This window comes from Oncorhynchus nerka, unplaced genomic scaffold (genome assembly GCF_034236695.1).
Source record: "Oncorhynchus nerka isolate Pitt River unplaced genomic scaffold, Oner_Uvic_2.0 unplaced_scaffold_1008, whole genome shotgun sequence".
NCBI lineage: Eukaryota > Metazoa > Chordata > Actinopteri > Salmoniformes > Salmonidae > Oncorhynchus > Oncorhynchus nerka.
Window position 1 is genome coordinate 187,128 of NW_027040290.1, and position 20,000 is coordinate 207,127.

General features: G+C 46.5%; 1 protein-coding gene across 1 annotated transcript in view; it reads right to left on the reverse strand.

Annotated features, from left to right (window-relative positions):
* LOC135570254 (paired box protein Pax-5-like) overlaps positions 1–20,000 on the reverse strand; it is a 26,047-nt gene that overhangs the window by 4,639 nt on the left and 1,408 nt on the right. The window contains exons 2-3 of the mRNA XM_065016367.1: positions 15,397–15,498; positions 261–347 (exon numbers count right to left, since the gene is read on the reverse strand). Coding sequence (XP_064872439.1) covers positions 261–347; positions 15,397–15,498 — 189 coding nt within the window. The remainder of the gene's footprint in view (positions 1–260; positions 348–15,396; positions 15,499–20,000) is intronic.

Here is a 20,000-nt window from a genome sequence, read left to right on the forward strand (position 1 = left end):
GGAGAATAAATGGAGAAATAGGGCACTAAATGGAGAAATAGGGCACTAAATGGAGAATAAATGGAGAAATAGGGCACTAAATGGAGAAATAGGGCACTAAATGGAGAAATAGGGCACTAAATGGAGAAATAGGGCACTAAATGGAGAAATAGGGCACTAAATGGAGAAATAGGGGAGGTCTTTGAGTTGAGATTGAATGGTTGATTGGTTAATTGGTGATTGAATAATGCCTATGATTGGTCGAGTGGTTGTTGCCTTACCTAACAGGCTGGGGTTTGGAAATCTCCAGGACTCGTTGTATGTGGAATACTGAGGGTGGGAATAGGGACTCCCGGAGAAATCTCCTCCTGGAACAGAAACAGACAAGAACACTTATTAACCGTTAATAACAGACAGGAACAGAGAGGAACAGACAGGAACAGAGAGGAACAGACAGGAACAGAGAGGAACAGACAGGAACAGAGAGGAACAGACAGGAACAGAGAGGAACAGAACAGACAGGAACAGAGAGGAACAGACAGGAACAGAGAGGAACAGAGAGGAACAGAGAGGAACAGAGAGGAACAGAGAGGAACAGACAGGAACAGACAGGAACAGAGAGGAACAGAGAGGAACAGACAGGAACAGACAGAGAGGAACAGACAGAGAGGAACAGACAGGAACAGACAGAGAGGAACAGACAGGAACAGACAGAGAGGAACAGACAGGAACAGACAGGAACAGACAGGAACAGACAGGAACAGAGAGGAACAGAGAGGAACAGACAGGAACAGACAGAGAGGAACAGACAGAGAGGAACAGACAGGAACAGACAGAGAGGAACAGACAGGAACAGACAGAGAGGAACAGACAGGAACAGACAGGAACAGAGAGGAACAGACAGGAACAGACAGGAACAGACAGGAACAGAGAGGAACAGAGAGGAACAGACAGGAACAGACAGGAACAGAGAGGAACAGACAGGAACAGACAGGAACAGAGAGGAACAGACAGGAACAGAGAGGAACAGACAGGAACAGAGAGGAACAGAGAGGAACAGACAGGAACAGACAGGAACAGACAGGAACAGACAGGAACAGATAGGAACAGAGAGGAACAGACAGAGAGGAACAGACAGGAACAGACAGAGAGGAACAGACAGGAACAGACAGGAACAGAGAGGAACAGACAGGAACAGACAGGAACAGAGAGGAACAGAGAGGAACAGAGAGGAACAGACAGGAACAGAGAGGAACAGACAGGAACAGACAGGAACAGAGAGGAACAGACAGGAACAGAGAGGAACAGACAGGAACAGAGAGGAACAGAGAGGAACAGACAGGAACAGACAGGAACAGACAGGAACAGAGAGGAACAGACAGGAACAGACAGGAACAGAGAGGAACAGACAGGAACAGAGAGGAACAGACAGGAACAGAGAGGAACAGACAGGAACAGAGAGGAACAGAGAGGAACAGACAGGAACAGACAGGAACAGAGAGGAACAGAGAGGAACAGACAGGAACAGACAGGAACAGAGAGGAACAGAGAGGAACAGAGAGGAACAGACAGGAACAGAGAGGAACAGAGAGGAACAGACAGGAACAGAGAGGAACAGAGAGGAACAGACAGGAACAGAGAGGAACAGACAGGAACAGACAGGAACAGAGAGGAACAGACAGCAGGAACAGACAGGAACAGACAGGATCAGACAGGAACAGAACAGTAGTAGTGTATCTCTCTCTCCTTCCTCAACTTTCATTCCCTTCTCTCACATTTTCCTTTCATCCTCCTCATCTCTCTCTCTTTATTTTTTCCCCACAATCCAGCCACCACCCTCATATCAAAACAACATTCCCTGTCATTTCCTCTCTCTCTCTCTACCTCTCTCTTTCTCTCTCTCTCTCTCTCTCTCTCTCTCTCTCTGTCTCTCTCTGTCTCTCTCTGTCTCCTCTCTCTCTCTCTCTCTCTCTCTCTCTCTCTTTTCTTGTTTTCCTCAAAACCTTTACTCCTCCCTAGGGATACTTCTCCCTGAGCTGACAGTCACTGAGCCCTCCCTCCTTCCCTCCTTCCTTTCCTCCATCCCTCTGTCTCTTTCCTCCGTTCTGTCCGTTCTGCCTCAGTGATTCAACCCGCCCCCCACCCCCCAGAGAGAGAGCGCGCCAGAGAGAGAGAGAGCATTGCTTTATGAGGATTATAATAGAGTAGACAAAGAAGTGAAGAGAAGAGATGATGAACAATATTAGAGAGAGTCTCCTGTCTGATGAACAGTATTAGAGAGTCTCCTGTCTGATGAACAGAGAGTCTCCTGTCTGATGAACAGAGAGTCTCCTGTCTGATGAACAGAGTCTCCTGTCTGATGAACAGAGAGTCTCCTGTCTGACGAACAGAGTCTCCTGTCTGATGAACAGAGAGTCTCCTGTCTGATGAACAGAGAGTCTCCTGTCTGATGAACAGAGAGTCTCCTGTCTGATGAACAGTATTACAGAGTCTCCTGTCTGATGAACAGAGAGTCTCCTGTCTGATGAACAGAGAGTCTCCTGTCTGATGAACAGAGAGTCTCCTGTCTGATGAACAGAGTCTCCTGTCTGATGAACAGAGTCTCCTGTCTGACGAACAGAGAGTCTCCTGTCTAATGAACAGAGAGTCTCCTGTCTGATGAACAGAGAGTCTCCTGTCTGATGAACAGAGAGTCTCCTGTCTGATGAACAGAGAGTCTCCTGTCTGACGAACAGAGAGTCTCCTGTCTGATGAACAGAGAGTCTCCTGTCTGATGAACAGAGAGTCTCCTGTCTGATGAACAGAGTCTCCTGACTGATGAACAGAGAGTCTCCTGTCTGATGAACAGAGAGTCTCCTGTCTGATGAACAGTATTAGAGAGTCTCCTGTCTGATGAACAGAGTCTCCTGTCTGATGAACAGAGAGTCTCCTGTCTGATGAACAGAGGGTCTCCTGTCTGATGAACAGAGAGTCTCCTGTCTGATGAACAGAGAGTCTCCTGTCTGATGAACAGAGAGTCTCCTGTCTGATGAACAGAGAGTCTCCTGTCTGATGAACAGAGAGTCTCCTGTCTGATGAACAGAGAGTCTCCTGTCTGATGAACAGAGAGTCTCCTGTCTGATGAACAGAGTCTCCTGTCTGATGAACAGAGAGTCTCCTGTCTGATGAACAGTATTAGAGAGTAGGCGTTCCAATTCGTCCAAAAAGTGTTGGATGGGGTTGAGGTCAGGGCTCTGTGCATTCCAGTGAAGTTCTTTCACACCGATCTCGACAAACCATTTCTGTATGGACCTCGCTTTGTGTCAGGAGGCATTGTCATGCTGAAACAGGAAAGGGCCTTTCCCCAAACTGTTGCCGCAAAGTTTGGAAGCACAGAATCATCTAGAATGTCATTGTATGCTGTAACATTAAGATTTCCCTTCGCTGGAACAAAGGGGCCCGAACCATGAAAAACAGCCCCAGACCATTATTCCTCCTCCACCAAACTTTACAGTCGGCACTATGCATTGGGGCAGGTAGCGTTCTCCTGGCATCCGTCAAAACCCAGATTCGTCCGTCGGACTGCCAGATGGTGAAGCGTGATTCATCACTCCAGAGAACACGTTTCCACTGCTCCAGAGTCCAATGGCGGCGAGCTTTACACCAGTCCAGCCGACGCTTGTCATCGCGTATGGTGATCTTAGGCTTGTGTGCGGCTGCTCGGCCATGGAAACCCATTTCATGAAGCTCCCGACAAACAGTTCTTGTGTTGACGTTGCTTCCAGAGGCAGTTTGGAACTCGGTAGTGAGTTGTTGCAAGACTAAAGAGCTGGGTCTCCTACAGGTTTATAAAGGACTAAAGAGCTGGGTCTCCTACAGGTTTATAAAGGACTAAAGAGCTGGGTCTCCTACAGGTTTATATGGACTAAAGAGCTGAGTCTCCTACAGGTTTATAAAGGACTAAAGAGCTGGGTCTCCTACAGGTTTATAAAGGACTAAAGAGCTGAGTCTCCTACAGGTTTATATGGACTAAAGAGCTGGGTCTCCTACAGGTTTATATGGACTAAAGAGCTGAGTCTCCTACAGGTTTATAAAGGACTAAAGAGCTGGGTCTCCTACAGGTTTATATGGACTAAAGAGCTGAGTCTCCTACAGGTTTATAAAGGACTAAAGAGCTGGGTCTCCTACAGGTTTATAAAGGACTAAAGAGCTGAGTCTCCTACAGGTTTATATGGACTAAAGAGCTGGGTCTCCTACAGGTTTATAAAGGACTAAAGAGCTGAGTCTCCTACAGGTTTATATGGACTAAAGAGCTGGGTCTCCTACAGGTTTATATGGACTAAAGAGCTGAGTCTCCTACAGGTTTATAAAGGACTAAAGAGCTGGGTCTCCTACAGGTTTATATGGACTAAAGAGCTGAGTCTCCTACAGGTTTATAAAGGACTAAAGAGCTGGGTCTCCTACAGGTTTATAAAGGACTAAAGAGCTGAGTCTCCTACAGGTTTATATGGACTAAAGAGCTGGGTCTCCTACAGGTTTATAAAGGACTAAAGAGCTGAGTCTCCTACAGGTTTATATGGACTAAAGAGCTGGGTCTCCTACAGGTTTATATGGACTAAAGAGCTGGGCCTCCTACAGGTTTATAAAGGACTAAAGAGCTGGGTCTCCTACAGGTTTATAAAGGACTAAAGAGCTGGGTCTCCTACAGGTTTATATGGACTAAAGAGCTGAGTCTCCTACAGGTTTATAAAGGACTAAAGAGCTGGGTCTCCTACAGGTTTATAAAGGACTAAAGAGCTGGGTCTCCTACAGGTTTATAAAGGAGTAAAGAGCTGAGTCTCCTACAGGTTTATATGGACTAAAGAGCTGAGTCTCCTACAGGTTTATATGGACTAAAGAGCTGGGTCTCCTACAGGTTTATAAAGGACTAAAGAGCTGAGTCTCCTACAGGTTTATAAAGGACTAAAGAGCTGGGTCTCCTACAGGTTTATATGGACTAAAGAGCTGAGTCTCCTACAGGTTTATATGGACTAAAGAGCTGAGTCTCTAACAGGTTTATAAAGGACTAAAGAGCTGGGTCTCCTACAGGTTTATATGGACTAAAGAGCTGAGTCTCCTACAGGTTTATATGGACTAAAGAGCTGTGTCTCCTACAGGTTTATATGGACTAAAGAGCTGGGTCTCCTACAGGTTTATATGGACTAAAGAGCTGGGTCTCCTACAGGTTTATATGGACTATAGAGCTGAGTCTCCTACAGGTTTATATGGACTAAAGAGCTGAGTCTCCTAAGGGTTTATATGGACTAAAGAGCTGAGTCTCCTACAGGTTTATGTGGACTAAAGAGCTGAGTCTCCTACAGGTTTATATGGACTAAAGAGCTGAGTCTCCTACAGGTTTATATGGACTAAAGAGCTGAGTCTCCTACAGGTTTATATGGACTAAAGAGCTGAGTCTCCTACAGGTTTATAAAGGACTAAAGAGCTGGGTTTCCTACAGGTTTATAAAGGACTAAAGAGCTGAGTCTCCTACAGGTTTATATGGACTATAGAGCTGAGTCTCCTACAGGTTTATAAAGGACTAAAGAGCTGAGGCTCCTACAGGTATATATGGACTATAGAGCTGGGTCTCCTACAGGTTTATATGGACTAAAGAGCTGGGTCTCCTACAGGTTTATATGGACTAAAGAGCTGAGTCTCCTACAGGTTTATAAAGGACTAAAGAGCTGAGTCTCCTACAGGTTTATATGGACTAAAGAGCTGAGTCTCCTACAGGTTTATATGGACTAAAGAGCTGAGTATCCTACAGGTTTATAAAGGACTAAAGAGCTGAGTCTCCTACAGGTTTATAAAGGACTAAAGAGCTGAATCTCCTACAGGTTTATATGGACTAAAGAGCTGAGTCTCCTACAGGTTTATAAAGGACTAAAGAGCTGAGTCTCCTACAGGTTTATATGGACTAAAGAGCTGAGTCTCCTACAGGTTTATAAAGGACTAAAGAGATGAGTCTCCTACAGGTTTATATGGACTAAAGAGCTGAGTCTCCTACAGGTTTATATGGACTAAAGAGCTGAGTCTCCTACAGGTTTATAAGGACTAAAGAGCTGAGTCTCCTACAGGTTTATAAAGGACTAAAGAGCTGGGTCTCCTACAGGTTTATATGGACTAAAGAGCTGAGTCTCCTATAGGTTTATAAAGGACTAAAGAGCTGAGTCTCCTACAGGTTTATATGGACTATAGAGCTGGGTCTCCTACAGGTTTATATGGACTAAAGAGCTGGGTCTCCTACATGTTTATATGGACTAAAGAGCTGAGTCTCCTACAGGTTTATAAAGGACTAAAGAGCTGGGTCTCCTACAGGTTTATATGGACTAAAGAGCTGAGTCTCCTACAGGTTTATATGGACTAAAGAGCTGGGTCTCCTACAGGTTTATAAATGACTAAAGAGCTGAGTCTCCTACAGGTTTATATGGACTAAAGAGCTGAGTCTCCTACAGGTTTATAAATGACTAAAGAGCTGAGTCTCCTACAGGTTTATATGGACTAAAGAGCTGAGTCTCCTACAGGTTTATAAAGGACTAAAGAGCTGAGTCTCCTACAGGTTTATATGGACTAAAGAGCTGGGTCTCCTACAGGTTTATATGGACTAAAGAGCTGGGTCTCCTACATGTTTATATGGACTAAAGAGCTGAGTCTCCTACAGGTTTATAAAGGACTAAAGAGCTGGGTCTCCTACAGGTTTATATGGACTAAAGAGCTGGGCCTCCTACAGGTTTATATGGACTAAAGAGCTGAGTCTCCTACAGGTTTATATGGACTATAGAGCTGGGTCTCCTACAGGTTTATAAAGGACTATAGAGCTGGGTCTCCTACAGGTTTATATGGACTAAAGAGCTGGGTCTCCTACAGGTTTATATGGACTAAAGAGCTGGGTCTCCTACAGGTTTATAAAGGACTAAAGAGCTGAGTCTCCTACAGGTTTATATGGACAAAAGAGCTGAGTCTCCTACAGGTTTATATGGACTAAAGAGCTGAGTCTCCTAAGGGTTTATATGGACTAAAGAGCTGAGTCTCCTACAGGTTTATGTGGACTAAAGAGCTGAGTCTCCTACAGGTTTATATGGACTAAAGAGCTGAGTCTCCTACAGGTTTATATGGACTAAAGAGCTGAGTCTCCTACAGGTTTATATGGACTAAAGAGCTGAGTCTCCTACAGGTTTATAAAGGACTAAAGAGCTGGGTTTCCTACAGGTTTATAAAGGACTAAAGAGCTGAGTCTCCTACAGGTTTATATGGACTATAGAGCTGAGTCTCCTACAGGTTTATAAAGGACTAAAGAGCTGAGGCTCCTACAGGTATATATGGACTATAGAGCTGGGTCTCCTACAGGTTTATATGGACTAAAGAGCTGGGTCTCCTACAGGTTTATATGGACTAAAGAGCTGAGTCTCCTACAGGTTTATAAAGGACTAAAGAGCTGAGTCTCCTACAGGTTTATATGGACTAAAGAGCTGAGTCTCCTACAGGTTTATATGGACTAAAGAGCTGAGTATCCTACAGGTTTATAAAGGACTAAAGAGCTGAGTCTCCTACAGGTTTATAAAGGACTAAAGAGCTGAATCTCCTACAGGTTTATATGGACTAAAGAGCTGAGTCTCCTACAGGTTTATAAAGGACTAAAGAGCTGAGTCTCCTACAGGTTTATATGGACTAAAGAGCTGAGTCTCCTACAGGTTTATAAAGGACTAAAGAGATGAGTCTCCCTCAGGTTTATATGGACTAAAGAGCTGAGTCTCCTACAGGTTTATATGGACTAAAGAGCTGAGTCTCCTACAGGTTTATATGGACTAAAGAGCTGAGTCTCCTACAGGTTTATAAAGGACTAAAGAGCTGGGTCTCCTACAGGTTTATATGGACTAAAGAGCTGAGTCTCCTATAGGTTTATAAAGGACTAAAGAGCTGAGTCTCCTACAGGTTTATATGGACTATAGAGCTGGGTCTCCTACAGGTTTATATGGACTAAAGAGCTGGGTCTCCTACATGTTTATATGGACTAAAGAGCTGAGTCTCCTACAGGTTTATAAAGGACTAAAGAGCTGGGTCTCCTACAGGTTTATATGGACTAAAGAGCTGAGTCTCCTACAGGTTTATATGGACTAAAGAGCTGGGTCTCCTACAGGTTTATAAATGACTAAAGAGCTGAGTCTCCTACAGGTTTATATGGACTAAAGAGCTGAGTCTCCTACAGGTTTATAAATGACTAAAGAGCTGAGTCTCCTACAGGTTTATATGGACTAAAGAGCTGAGTCTCCTACAGGTTTATAAAGGACTAAAGAGCTGAGTCTCCTACAGGTTTATATGGACTAAAGAGCTGAGTCTCCTACAGGTTTATATGGACTAAAGAGCTGGGTCTCCTACAGGTTTATATGGACTAAAGAGCTGGGTCTCCTACAGGTTTATATGGACTAAAGAGCTGGGTCTCCTACAGGTTTATAAGGACTAAAGAGCTGGGTCTCCTCTCCTACAGGTTTATATGGACTAAAGAGCTGGGCCTCCTACAGGTTTATATGGACTAAAGAGCTGAGTCTCCTACAGGTTTATATGGACTATAGAGCTGGGTCTCCTACAGGTTTATAAAGGACTATAGAGCTGGGTCTCCTACAGGTTTATATGGACTAAAGAGCTGGGTCTCCTACAGGTTTATATGGACTAAAGAGCTGGGTCTCCTACAGGTTTATAAAGGACTAAAGAGCTGAGTCTCCTACAGGTTTATATGGACAAAAGAGATGAGTCTCCTACAGGTTTATATGGACTAAAGAGCTGAGTCTCCTACAGGTTTATATGGACTAAAGAGCTGAGTCTCCTACAGGTTTATATGGACTAAAGAGCTGAGTCTCCTACAGGTTTATATGGACTAAAGAGCTGAGTCTCCTACAGGTTTATAAAGGACTAAAGAGCTGGGTCTCCTACAGGTTTATATGGACTAAAGAGCTGAGTCTCCTACAGGTTTATATGGACTAAAGAGCTGGGTCTCCTACAGGTTTATAAAGGACTAAAGAGCTGAGTCTCCTACAGGTTTATATGGACTAAAGAGCTGAGTCTCCTACAGGTTTATAAAGGACTAAAGAGCTGAGTCTCCTACAGGTTTATATGGACTAAAGAGCTGAGTCTCCTACAGGTTTATAAAGGACTAAAGAGCTGAGTCTCCTACAGGTTTATATGGACTAAAGAGCTGGGTCTCCTACAGGTTTATATGGACTAAAGAGCTGGGTCTCCTACATGTTTATATGGACTAAAGAGCTGAGTCTCCTACAGGTTTATAAAGGACTAAAGAGCTGGGTCTCCTACAGGTTTATATGGACTAAAGAGCTGAGTCTCCTACAGGTTTATATGGACTAAAGAGCTGGGCCTCCTACAGGTTTATATGGACTAAAGAGCTGAGTCTCCTACAGGTTTATATGGACTAAAGAGCTGGGTCTCCTACAGGTTTATATGGACTAAAGAGCTGGGTCTCCTACAGGTTTATATGGACTAAAGAGCTGAGTCTCCTACAGGTTTATAAAGGACTAAAGAGCTGAGTCTCCTACATGTTTATAAAGGACTAAAGAGCTGAGTCTCCTACAGGTTTATAAAGGACTATAGAGCTGAGTCTCCTACAGGTTTATATGGACTAAAGAGCTGAGTCTCCTACAGGTTTATATGGACTAAAGAGCTGGGTCTCCTACAGGTTTATATGGACTAAAGAGCTGAGTCTCCTACAGGTTTATAAGGACTAAAGAGCTGGGTCTCCTACAGATTTATATGGACTATAGAGCTGGGTCTCCTACAGGTTTATAAAGGACTAAAAAGCTGGGTCTCCTACAGGTTTATAAAGGACTAAAGAGCTGGGTCTCCTACAGGTTTATAAAGGACTATAGAGCTGAGTCTCCTACAGGTTTATATGGACTAAAGAGCTGAGTCTCCTACAGGTTTATATGGACTAAAGAGCTGGGTCTCCTACAGGTTTATATGGACTAAAGAGCTGAGTCTCCTACAGGTTTATAAGGACTAAAGAGCTGGGTCTCCTACAGGTTTATATGGACTATAGAGCTGGGTCTCCTACAGGTTTATAAAGGACTAAAGAGCTGGGTCTCCTACAGGTTTATAAAGGACTAAAGAGCTGGGTCTCCTACAGGTTTATAAAGGACTAAAGAGCTGGGTCTCCTACAGGTTTATATGGACTAAAGAGCTGGGTCTGCCTCAGGATTTAAATGTGATACAGGTATCGTCCCGGGCCCCAGTATAGGGTGACATTTGGGACCCAGCGTTAGTCTTTAATGTGATACAGGTATCGTCCCGGGCCCCAGTATAGGGTGACATTTGGGACCCAGCGTTAGTCTTTAATGTGAAACAGGTATCGTCCCGGGCCCCAGTATAGGGTGACATTGGGGACCCAGCGTTAGTCTTTAATGTGATACAGGTATCGTCCCGGGCCCCAGTATAGGGTGACATTGGTGACCCAGCGTTAGTCTTTAATGTGATACAGGTATCGTCCCGGGCCCCAGTATAGGGTGACATTTGGGACCCAGCGTTAGTCTTTAATGTGAAACAGGTATCGTCCAGGGCCCCAGTATAGGGTGACATTGGGGACCCAGCGTTAGTCTTTAATGTGATACAGGTATCGTCCCGGGCCCCAGTATAGGGTGACATTGGGGACCCAGCGTTAGTCTTTAATGTGATACAGGTACCGTCCCGGGCCCCAGTATAGGGTGACATTTGGGACCCAGCGTTAGTCTTTAATGTGATACAGGTATCGTCCCGGGCCCCAGTATAGGGTGACATTTGGCGTTAGTCTTTAATGTGATACAGGTATCGTCCCGGGCCCCAGTATAGGGTGACATTTGGGACCCAGCGTTAGTCTTTAATGTGACACAGATATCGTCCCGGGCCCCAGTATAGGGTGACATTGGGGACCCAGCGTTAGTCTTTAATGTAATACAGGTATCGTCCCGGGCCCCAGTATAGGGTGACATTGGGGACCCAGCGTTAGTCTTTAATGTGATACAGGTATCGTCCCGGGCCCCAGTATAGGGTGACATTGGGGACCCAGCGTTAATCTTTAATGTGATACAGGTATCGTCCCGGGCCCCAGTATAGGGTGACATTGGGGACCCAGCGTTAGTCTTTAATGTGATACAGGTATCGTCCCGGGCCCCAGTATAGGGTGACATTTGGGACCCAGCGTTAGTCTTTAATGTGATACAGGTATCGTCCCGGGCCCCAGTATAGGGTGACATTGGGGACCCAGCGTTAGTCTTTAATGTGATACAGGTATCGTCCCGGGCCCCAGTATAGGGTGACATTTGGGACCCAGCGTTAGTCTTTAATGTGATACAGGTATCGTCCCGGGCCCCAGTATAGGGTGACATTTGGGACCCAGCGTTAGTCTTTAATGTGATACAGGTATCGTCCCGGGCCCCAGTATAGGGTGACATTTGGCGTTAGTCTTTAATGTGATACAGGTATCGTCCCGGGCCCCAGTATAGGGTGACATTTGGGAGCCAGCGTTAGTCTTTAATGTGTTCATAAGTGTTTGAGGACTTTGTGGACTCTGAGTTGTTTTACAGTCTGTTGTTCCAGAGGCTGTGTTTAGGACAATAACATCCTTTCCCCCTTGTCATCGCCACGGTGACTACAAAGTGTTTTGTATCCATGGGGATATTCCATTCTCTAACATAACCTGCTGCTCTCTGTGTGTGTGTGTGTGTGTGTGTGTGTGTGCACGCGTCTGTCAGGTGGGGTCTCCATGGCGTTCCCCGGACAATAACATCCTCCCCTTGTCATCGCCACGGTGACGGCGCTGTGTCAGGTTGTTGTGAAAACGAGGTTTGAGGAGGAGGGGGGAGGAGATGGGAGGAAGAGGGGGGGGGTCCCACAGTGCGGAGCTCTATGTCAAGGTCACAGACACTGTCAAATACACCCACACAAGACGCTGTCAAACCTGGGGACAGGACGGGGTGAGACTGGGGGACAGGGTTACCCATATTTAGAAGAGCTGTTGTACAAGCCCACAGAGAGAGGTGGTGTGTGTGTGTGTGTGTGTGTGTGTGTGTGTGTGTGTGTGTGTGTGTGTGTGTGTGTGTGTGTGTGTGTGTGTGTGTGTGTGTGTGTGTCTGTGTGCGTGTGCGTGTGCGTGTGTATGTGTTAAACACTACTCCCAGTAAAACTCAGACAGAGGCGTTGGAAGGGAATGAATGCATTAGTCTCTGGGTGATTCTCATTAAAACCACATTACTGATGTAGAGGGAGAGACAGCTGTGTTCAACCATACACACACACACACACACACACACACACACACACACACACACACACACACACACACACACACACAGTGGGATTTCTAACGGACTGGTGGGGACCCTTACAGTTGAACAGACCCTTACAGTAGAATAGACCCTTACAGTAGAATAGACTGGTGTAGAGATAACAGACCCTTACAGTAGAATAGACTGGTGTAGAGATAACAGACCCTTACAGTAGAATAGACTGGTGTAGAGATAACAGACCCTTACAGTAGAATAGACTGGTGTAGAGATAACAGACCCTTACAGTAGAATAGACTGGTGTAGAGATAACAGACCCTTACAGTAGAAAAGACTGGTGTAGAGATAACAGACCCTTACAGTAGAATAGACTGGTGTAGAGATAACAGACCCTTACAGTAGAATAGACTGGTGGGGAGATAACAGACCCTTACAGTAGAATAGACTGGTGGGGAGATAACAGACCCTTACAGTAGAATAGACTGGTGTAGAGATAACAGACCCTTACAGTAGAATAGACTGGTGGAGAGATAACAGACCCTTACAGTAGAATAGACTGGTGTAGAGATAACAGACCCTTACAGTAGAATAGACTGGTGTAGAGATAACAGACCCTTACAGTAGAATAGACTGGTGGGGAGATAACAGACCCTTACAGTAGAATAGACTGGTGTAGAGATAACAGACCCTTACAGTAGAATAGACTGGTGGAGAGATAACAGACCCTTACAGTAGAATAGACTGGTGTAGAGATAACAGACCCTTACAGTAGAATAGACTGGTGGGGAGATAACAGACCCTTATAGTAGAATAGACTGGTGGGGAGATAACAGACCCTTATAGTAGAATAGACTGGTGTAGAGATAACAGACCCTTACAGTAGAATAGACTGGTGTAGAGATAATAGACCCTTACAGTAGAATAGACTGGTGGAGAGATAACAGACCCTTACAGTAGAATAGACTGGTGGGGAGATAACAGACCCTTACAGTAGAATAGACTGGTGTAGAGATAACAGACCCTTACAGTAGAATAGACTGGTGGGGAGATAACAGACCCTTACAGTAGAATAGACTGGTGTAGAGATAACAGACCCTTACAGTAGAATAGACTGGTGTAGAGATAATAGACCCTTACAGTAGAATAGACTGGTGGAGAGATAACAGACCCTTACAGTAGAATAGACTGGTGGGGAGATAACAGACCCTTACAGTAGAATAGACTGGTGTAGAGATAACAGACCCTTACAGTAGAATAGACTGGTGGGGAGATAACAGACCCTTACAGTAGAATAGACTGGTGTAGAGATAACAGACCCTTACAGTAGAATAGACTGGTGTAGAGATAACAGACCCTTACAGTAGAATAGACTGGTGGGGAGATAACAGACCCTTACAGTAGAATAGACTGGTGGGGAGATAACAGACCCTTACAGTAGAATAGACTGGTGGGGGGATAACAGACCCTTACAGTAGAATAGACTGGTGGGGAGATAACAGACCCTTACAGTAGAATAGACTGGTGGGGAGATAACAGACCCTTACAGTAGAATAGACTGGTGGAGAGATAACAGACCCTTACAGTAGAATAGACTGGTGTAGAGATAACAGACCCTTACAGTAGAATAGACTGGTGTAGAGATAATAGACCCTTACAGTAGAATAGACTGGTGGAGAGATAACAGACCCTTACAGTAGAATAGACTGGTGGGGAGATAACAGACCCTTACAGTAGAATAGACTGGTGTAGAGATAACAGACCCTTACAGTAGAATAGACTGGTGGGGAGATAACAGACCCTTACAGTAGAATAGACTGGTGTAGAGATAACAGACCCTTACAGTAGAATAGACTGGTGTAGAGATAACAGACCCTTACAGTAGAATAGACTGGTGGGGAGATAACAGACCCTTACAGTAGAATAGACTGGTGGGGAGATAACAGACCCTTACAGTAGAATAGACTGGTGGGGGGATAACAGACCCTTACAGTAGAATAGACTGGTGGGGAGATAACAGACCCTTACAGTAGAATAGACTGGTGGGGAGATAACAGACCCTTACAGTAGAATAGACTGGTAGGGATATAACAGACCCTTACAGTAGAATAGACTGGTGGGGAGATAACAGACCCTTACAGTAGAATAGACTGGTGTAGAGATAACAGACCCTTACAGTAGAATAGACTGGTGTAGAGATAACAGTAGAATAGACTGGTGTAGAGATAACAGACCCTTACAGTAGAATAGACTGGTGTAGAGATAACAGACCCTTACAGTAGAATAGACTGGTGTAGAGATAACAGACCCTTACAGTAGAATAGACTGGTGGGGAGATAACAGACCCTTACAGTAGAATAGACTGGTGTAGAGATAACAGACCCTTACAGTAGAATAGACTGGTGTAGAGATAACAGACCCTTACAGTAGAATAGACTGGTGGGGAGATAACAGACCCTTACAGTAGAATAGACTGGTGTAGAGATAACAGACCCGTACAGTAGAATAGACTGGTAGGGAGATAACAGACCCGTACAGTAGAATAGACTGGTGTAGAGATAACAGACCCTTACAGTAGAATAGACTGGTGGGGAGATAACAGACCCTTACAGTAGAATAGACTGGTGGGGAGATAACAGACCCTTACAGTAGAATAGACTGGTGGGGAGATAACAGACCCTTACAGTAGAATAGACTGGTGGGGGGATAACAGACCCTTACAGTAGAATAGACTGGTGTAGAGATAACAGACCCTTACAGTAGAATAGACTGGTGTAGAGATAACAGACCCTTACAGTAGAATAGACTGGTGGGGAGATAACAGACCCTTACAGTAGAATAGACTGGTGTAGAGATAACAGACCCTTACAGTAGAATAGACTGGTTTAGAGATAACAGACCCTTACAGTAGAATAGACTGGTGTAGAGATAACAGACCCTTACAGTAGAATAGACTGGTGCGGAGATAACAGACCCTTACAGTAGAATAGACTGGTGTAGAGATAACAGACCCTTACAGTAGAATAGACTGGTGGAGAGATAACAGACCCTTACAGTAGAATAGACTGGTGGGGAGATAACAGACCCTTAGAGCAGAACAGACTCCAGGTCGTCCCCATGTGTCAGTGTGTTTACTCACCAGGTACCATACCAGTCAGTGAGGAGGCAGAGTAGCTGCCCTGGCCCGTTGGGGGGACGTGTGGGGGGTAGCCGGGGAGGGTGGTGCTGCAGAGGTCTCGACCTGGACACACAGGAAACACACACGCTAACAGAATGCTAAAAACACGCTAACAACATGGTAAAAACATGCTAACAACATGATAATAACACGCTAACAGAATGCTAAAAACATGCTAACAACATGGTAAAAACATGCTAACAACATGATAATAACACGCTAACAGAATGCTAAAAACATGCTAACAACATGGTAAAAACATGCTAACAACATGATAATAACACGCTAACAGAATGCTAAAAACATGCTAACAACATGGTAAAAACATGCTAACAACATGATAATAACACGCTAACAGAATGCTAAAAACACGCTAACAACATGGGAAAAACATGGGAACGACATAACTTAAATGATCGTGGTTGAGAATATTTGAGACGTATCCTGTCAAAGTCTCTCATCTTTCTCTGTCTCTCTCACTCTCTCTCTCTCTCTGTATCTCTCTCTCTCTGTCTCTCTCGCTCTTCTTCCTCTCCTCTCCCAGACTCTCCTCTCCTCTCCCAGCCTCTCCTCTCCTCTCCCATCCTCTCCTCTCCTCTCCTCTCCCAGCCTCTCCTCTCCTCTCCCAGCCTCTCCTCTCATCTCCTCTCCTCTCCCAGCCTCTCCTCTCCTCTCCTCTCCTCTCCTCTCCTCTCCTCTCCTCTCCTCTCCTCTCCTCGCCTCGCCTCGCCTCGCCTCGCCTCGCCTCGCCTCGCCTCTCCTCTCCTCTCTCTCTCGCCTCTCCTCTCCCAGCCCCTCCTCTCCTCTCCTCTCCTCTCCCAGCCTCTCCTCTCCTCTCCCAGCCTCCCCCCTCTCTCTCAGTCTGTCAGTGAGTAGCCAGGATGTATAAGTGCATTAGGCTACATGACAGTGTGTCTCCTCTCCTCTCCTCTCCTCTCCTCTCCTCTCCCTCCTCTCCTCTCCTCTCCTCTCCTCTCCTCTCCTCTCCTCTCCTCTCCTCTCCCATCCTCTCCTCTCCCAGCCTCTCCTCTCCTCTCCCAGCCTCCCCTCCTCTCTCAGTCTGTCAGTGAGTAGCCAGGATGTATAAGTGCATTAGGCTACATGACAGTGTGTCTCCTCTCCTCTCCTCTCCTCTCCTCTCCTCTCCTCTCCTCTCCTCTCCCAGCCTCTCCTCTCCTCTCCTCACCTCTCCTCTCCTCTCCTCTCCTCTCCTCTCCTCTCCCTCCTCTCCTCTCCTCTCTCAGTCTGTCAGTGAGTAGCCAGGATGTATAAGTGCATTAGGCTACATGACAGTGTGTCGGACTAAATAATTTCTCTGTGTTTAGACACAGTCGACAGTCGAGACGAGAGGAGAGAGAGCTATCCATTCATCATAATCATCATAACACACACACACACACACACACACACACACACACACACACACACACACACACACACACACACACACACACACACACACACACACACACACACACACCAGTCCCATTCATCATCATCATAAAGGGATCAGACACTAAACACCATCAATCCAACTCACATCCTCACCACTTAACCAGCTAACTGACTGGAGGAGAGAAGGAGAGGGGGAGGAGAGGAGGGGGACAGGAGGGGAAGGGAGGAGAGGAGGGGAGGGGGAGGAGAGGAGAGGGAGGAGGGGGACAGGAGGGGAAGGGAGGAGAGGAGGGGGGAGAGGAGGGGGACAGGAGAGGAAGGGAGGAGAGGAGGGGAGGGGGAGGAGAGGAGGGGGACAGGAGGGGAAGGGAGGAGAGGAGGGGAGGGGGAGGAGAGGAGGGCGACAGAGGAACAGGAGGGGAAGGGAGGAGAGGAGGGGGACAGGAGGGGAAGGGAGGAGAGGAGGGGAGGGGGAGGAGAGGAGGGGGACAGGAGGGGAAGGGGGAGAGGAGGGGAGGGGAGGAGAGGGAGGGGGACAGGAGGGGAAGGGGGGGAGAGAGGAGGGGGAAGGAGAGTAGGGGGAGGGGAAATGAGAGGACGAGAGGAGGGGAGAGGAGGAGAGAAGAGGATCAGGGAAAGGAGAGAAGGAGAGGATCAGGGAGAGGAGAGGAGGGGGACAGGAGGGGAAGGGAGGAGAGAAGAGGAGGGGAATGGGAGAGTAGGGGAGGGGAAATGAGAGGACAAGAGGAGGGGAGAGGAGGAGAGAAGAGGATCAGGGAGAGGAGAGGATCAGGGAGAGGAGAGGAGGGAAGGGGGACAGGAGGGGAAGGGAGAAGAGGAGGGGGAACGGGAAAGTAGGAGGGGAGAGGATCCGGGAGAGAAGAGGAGAGGAGAGAGGAGAGCGTGGGGGGGTATTTTTTCATTTCTCTATTGTAATTTCTCCGCCTCTTTGCCAATATTCTCTGGTGAAATGGAGGATAAACAAGAACTCCTCTCCTCTCCCTGATCCTCTCCTCTCCTCTCCTCTCCCTGATCCTCTCCCCTCCTCTCCTCTCCTCTCACTCCTCCTCCCCTCCCTCTTCTCCTCCTCTCCTCTCCTTTCCTATCCTTTCCTTTCCTCTCTGCTCTCTCCCCTCCTCTCCCCGATCCTCTCTCCTCCACTCCTCTCCCCTCCTCTCCTCTCACTCCTCTTCTCCTCTCCCTGATCCTCTCCACTCCCCTGGACCTCTCTCTTCCTCCTCTCCCCACCTCCTCTCCCTGAACCTATCCCCTCCTCCTTGCCCCTCCCTCTCTTATGCCTGAGTGGAGGACAGTTTCTGGGTGTGTTTGATGTGACAGACAGTCAGATATTAGTGAGGACAGTTTCTGGGTGTGTTTGATGTGACAGACAGTCAGGTATTAGTGAGGACAGTTTCTGGGTGTGTTTGATGTGACAGATATTAGAGGAGGATGGTCTGCTCATCCGCTGGGTCAGCAAACAGTGCAGGGAGAGAGAGAGAGAGAGATAGAGAGACAGAGAGAGAGAGGGAATGAGAGAGACAGAGACAGAGAGAGAGAGAGAGAGAGAGAGAGAGAGAGAGAGAGAGAGAGAGAGAGAGAGAGAGAGAGAGAGAGAGAGAGAGAGAGAGAGAGGAGAGAGAGAGAGAGAGAGAGAGAGAGAGAGAGAGGGGAAGTGAGAGAGAGAGACAGAGAGAGAGAGAGAGAGAGAGAGAGAGAGGGAAGAGAGAGAGAGAGAGAGAGAGAGAGAGGGAATGAGAGAGAGAGAGAGAGAGACAGAGAGAGAGAGAGAGAGAGAGAGAGAGAGAGAGAGAATGAGATACAGAGAGAGACAGAGAGAGAGAGAGAGAGAGAGACAGAGAGAGAGACAGATGGAATGAGAGATAGAGGGAGGAAGGAAGGGAGGGGCAGACAGAGATGGACTCTCTCCAGGGCAACTTAGAGGGGGCAGACAGGGCCAGATCCTTTGAGGTGTGTGTGTGTGTGTGTGTGTGTGTGTGTGTGTGTGTGTGTGTGTGTGTGTGTGTGTGTGTGTGTGTGTGTGTGTGTGTGTGTGTGTGTGTGTGTGTGTGTGTGTGTGTGTGTCAGGATAGTTGATGTATCTGTTCTCAACAGCTTTGCCACAGAGGTCAACGTACAGACTTATTGAGAGACTCTATTTCCCTCTGTCTCTCGCTCTCTCACATTCTCACTCTCTCTCCTGTTTCTCTCCTGTTTCTCTCTCCTGTTTCTCTCCTGTTTCTCTCTCCTGTTTCTCTGCTGTTTCTCTCCTGTTTCTCTCCTGTTTCTCTCCTGTTTCTCTCTTGTTTCTCTCCTGTTTCTCTGCTGTTTCTCTCCTGTTTCTCTCCTGTTTCTCTCCTGTTTCTCTCTTGTTTCTCTCCTGTTTCTCTCTTGTTTCTCTCCTGTTTCTCTCCTGTTTCTCTCCTGTTTCTCTCTCTCTCCTGTTTCTTTCTCTCTCCTGTTTCTCTCGTTTCTCTCCTGTTTCTCTCCTGTCTCTCTCCTGTCTCTCTCCTGTTTCTCTCCTGTTTCTTTCTCTCCCCTGTTTCTCTCCTGTTTCTCTCCTGTTTCTCTCCCTTCTCCTGTTTCTTTCTCTCTCCTGTTTCTCTCCTGTTTCTCTCCTGTTTCTCTCCTGTTTCTCTCCTGTTTCTCTCCTGTTTCTCTCCTGTTTCTCTCTTGTTTCTCTCTTGTTTCTCTCCTGTTTCTCTCCTGTTTCTCTCCTGTTTCTCTTCTGTTTCTCTCTCCTGTTTCTCTCTCCTGTTTCTCTCCTGTTTCTCTCCTGTTTCTCTCCTGTTTCTCTCCTGTTTCTCTCTCTCTCCTGTTTCTTTCTCTCTCCTGTTTCTCTCCTGTTTCTCTCCTGTCTCTCTCCTGTCTCTCTCCTGTTTCTCTCCTGTTTCTCTCCTGTTTCTTTCTCTCCCGTTTCTCTCCTGTTTCTCTCTTGTTTCTCTCCTGTTTCTCTCTCCTGTTTCTCTCCTGTTTCTCTCCTGTTTCTCTCCTGTTTCTCTCCTGTCTCTCTCCTGTTTCTCTCCTGTTTCTCTCCTGTTTCTTTCTCTCCCCTGTTTCTCTCCTGTTTCTCTCCTGTTTCTCTCCCTTCTCCTGTTTCTTTCTCTCTCCTGTTTCTCTCCTGTTTCTCTCCTGTTTCTCTCCTGTTTCTCTCTTGTTTCTCTCCTGTTTCT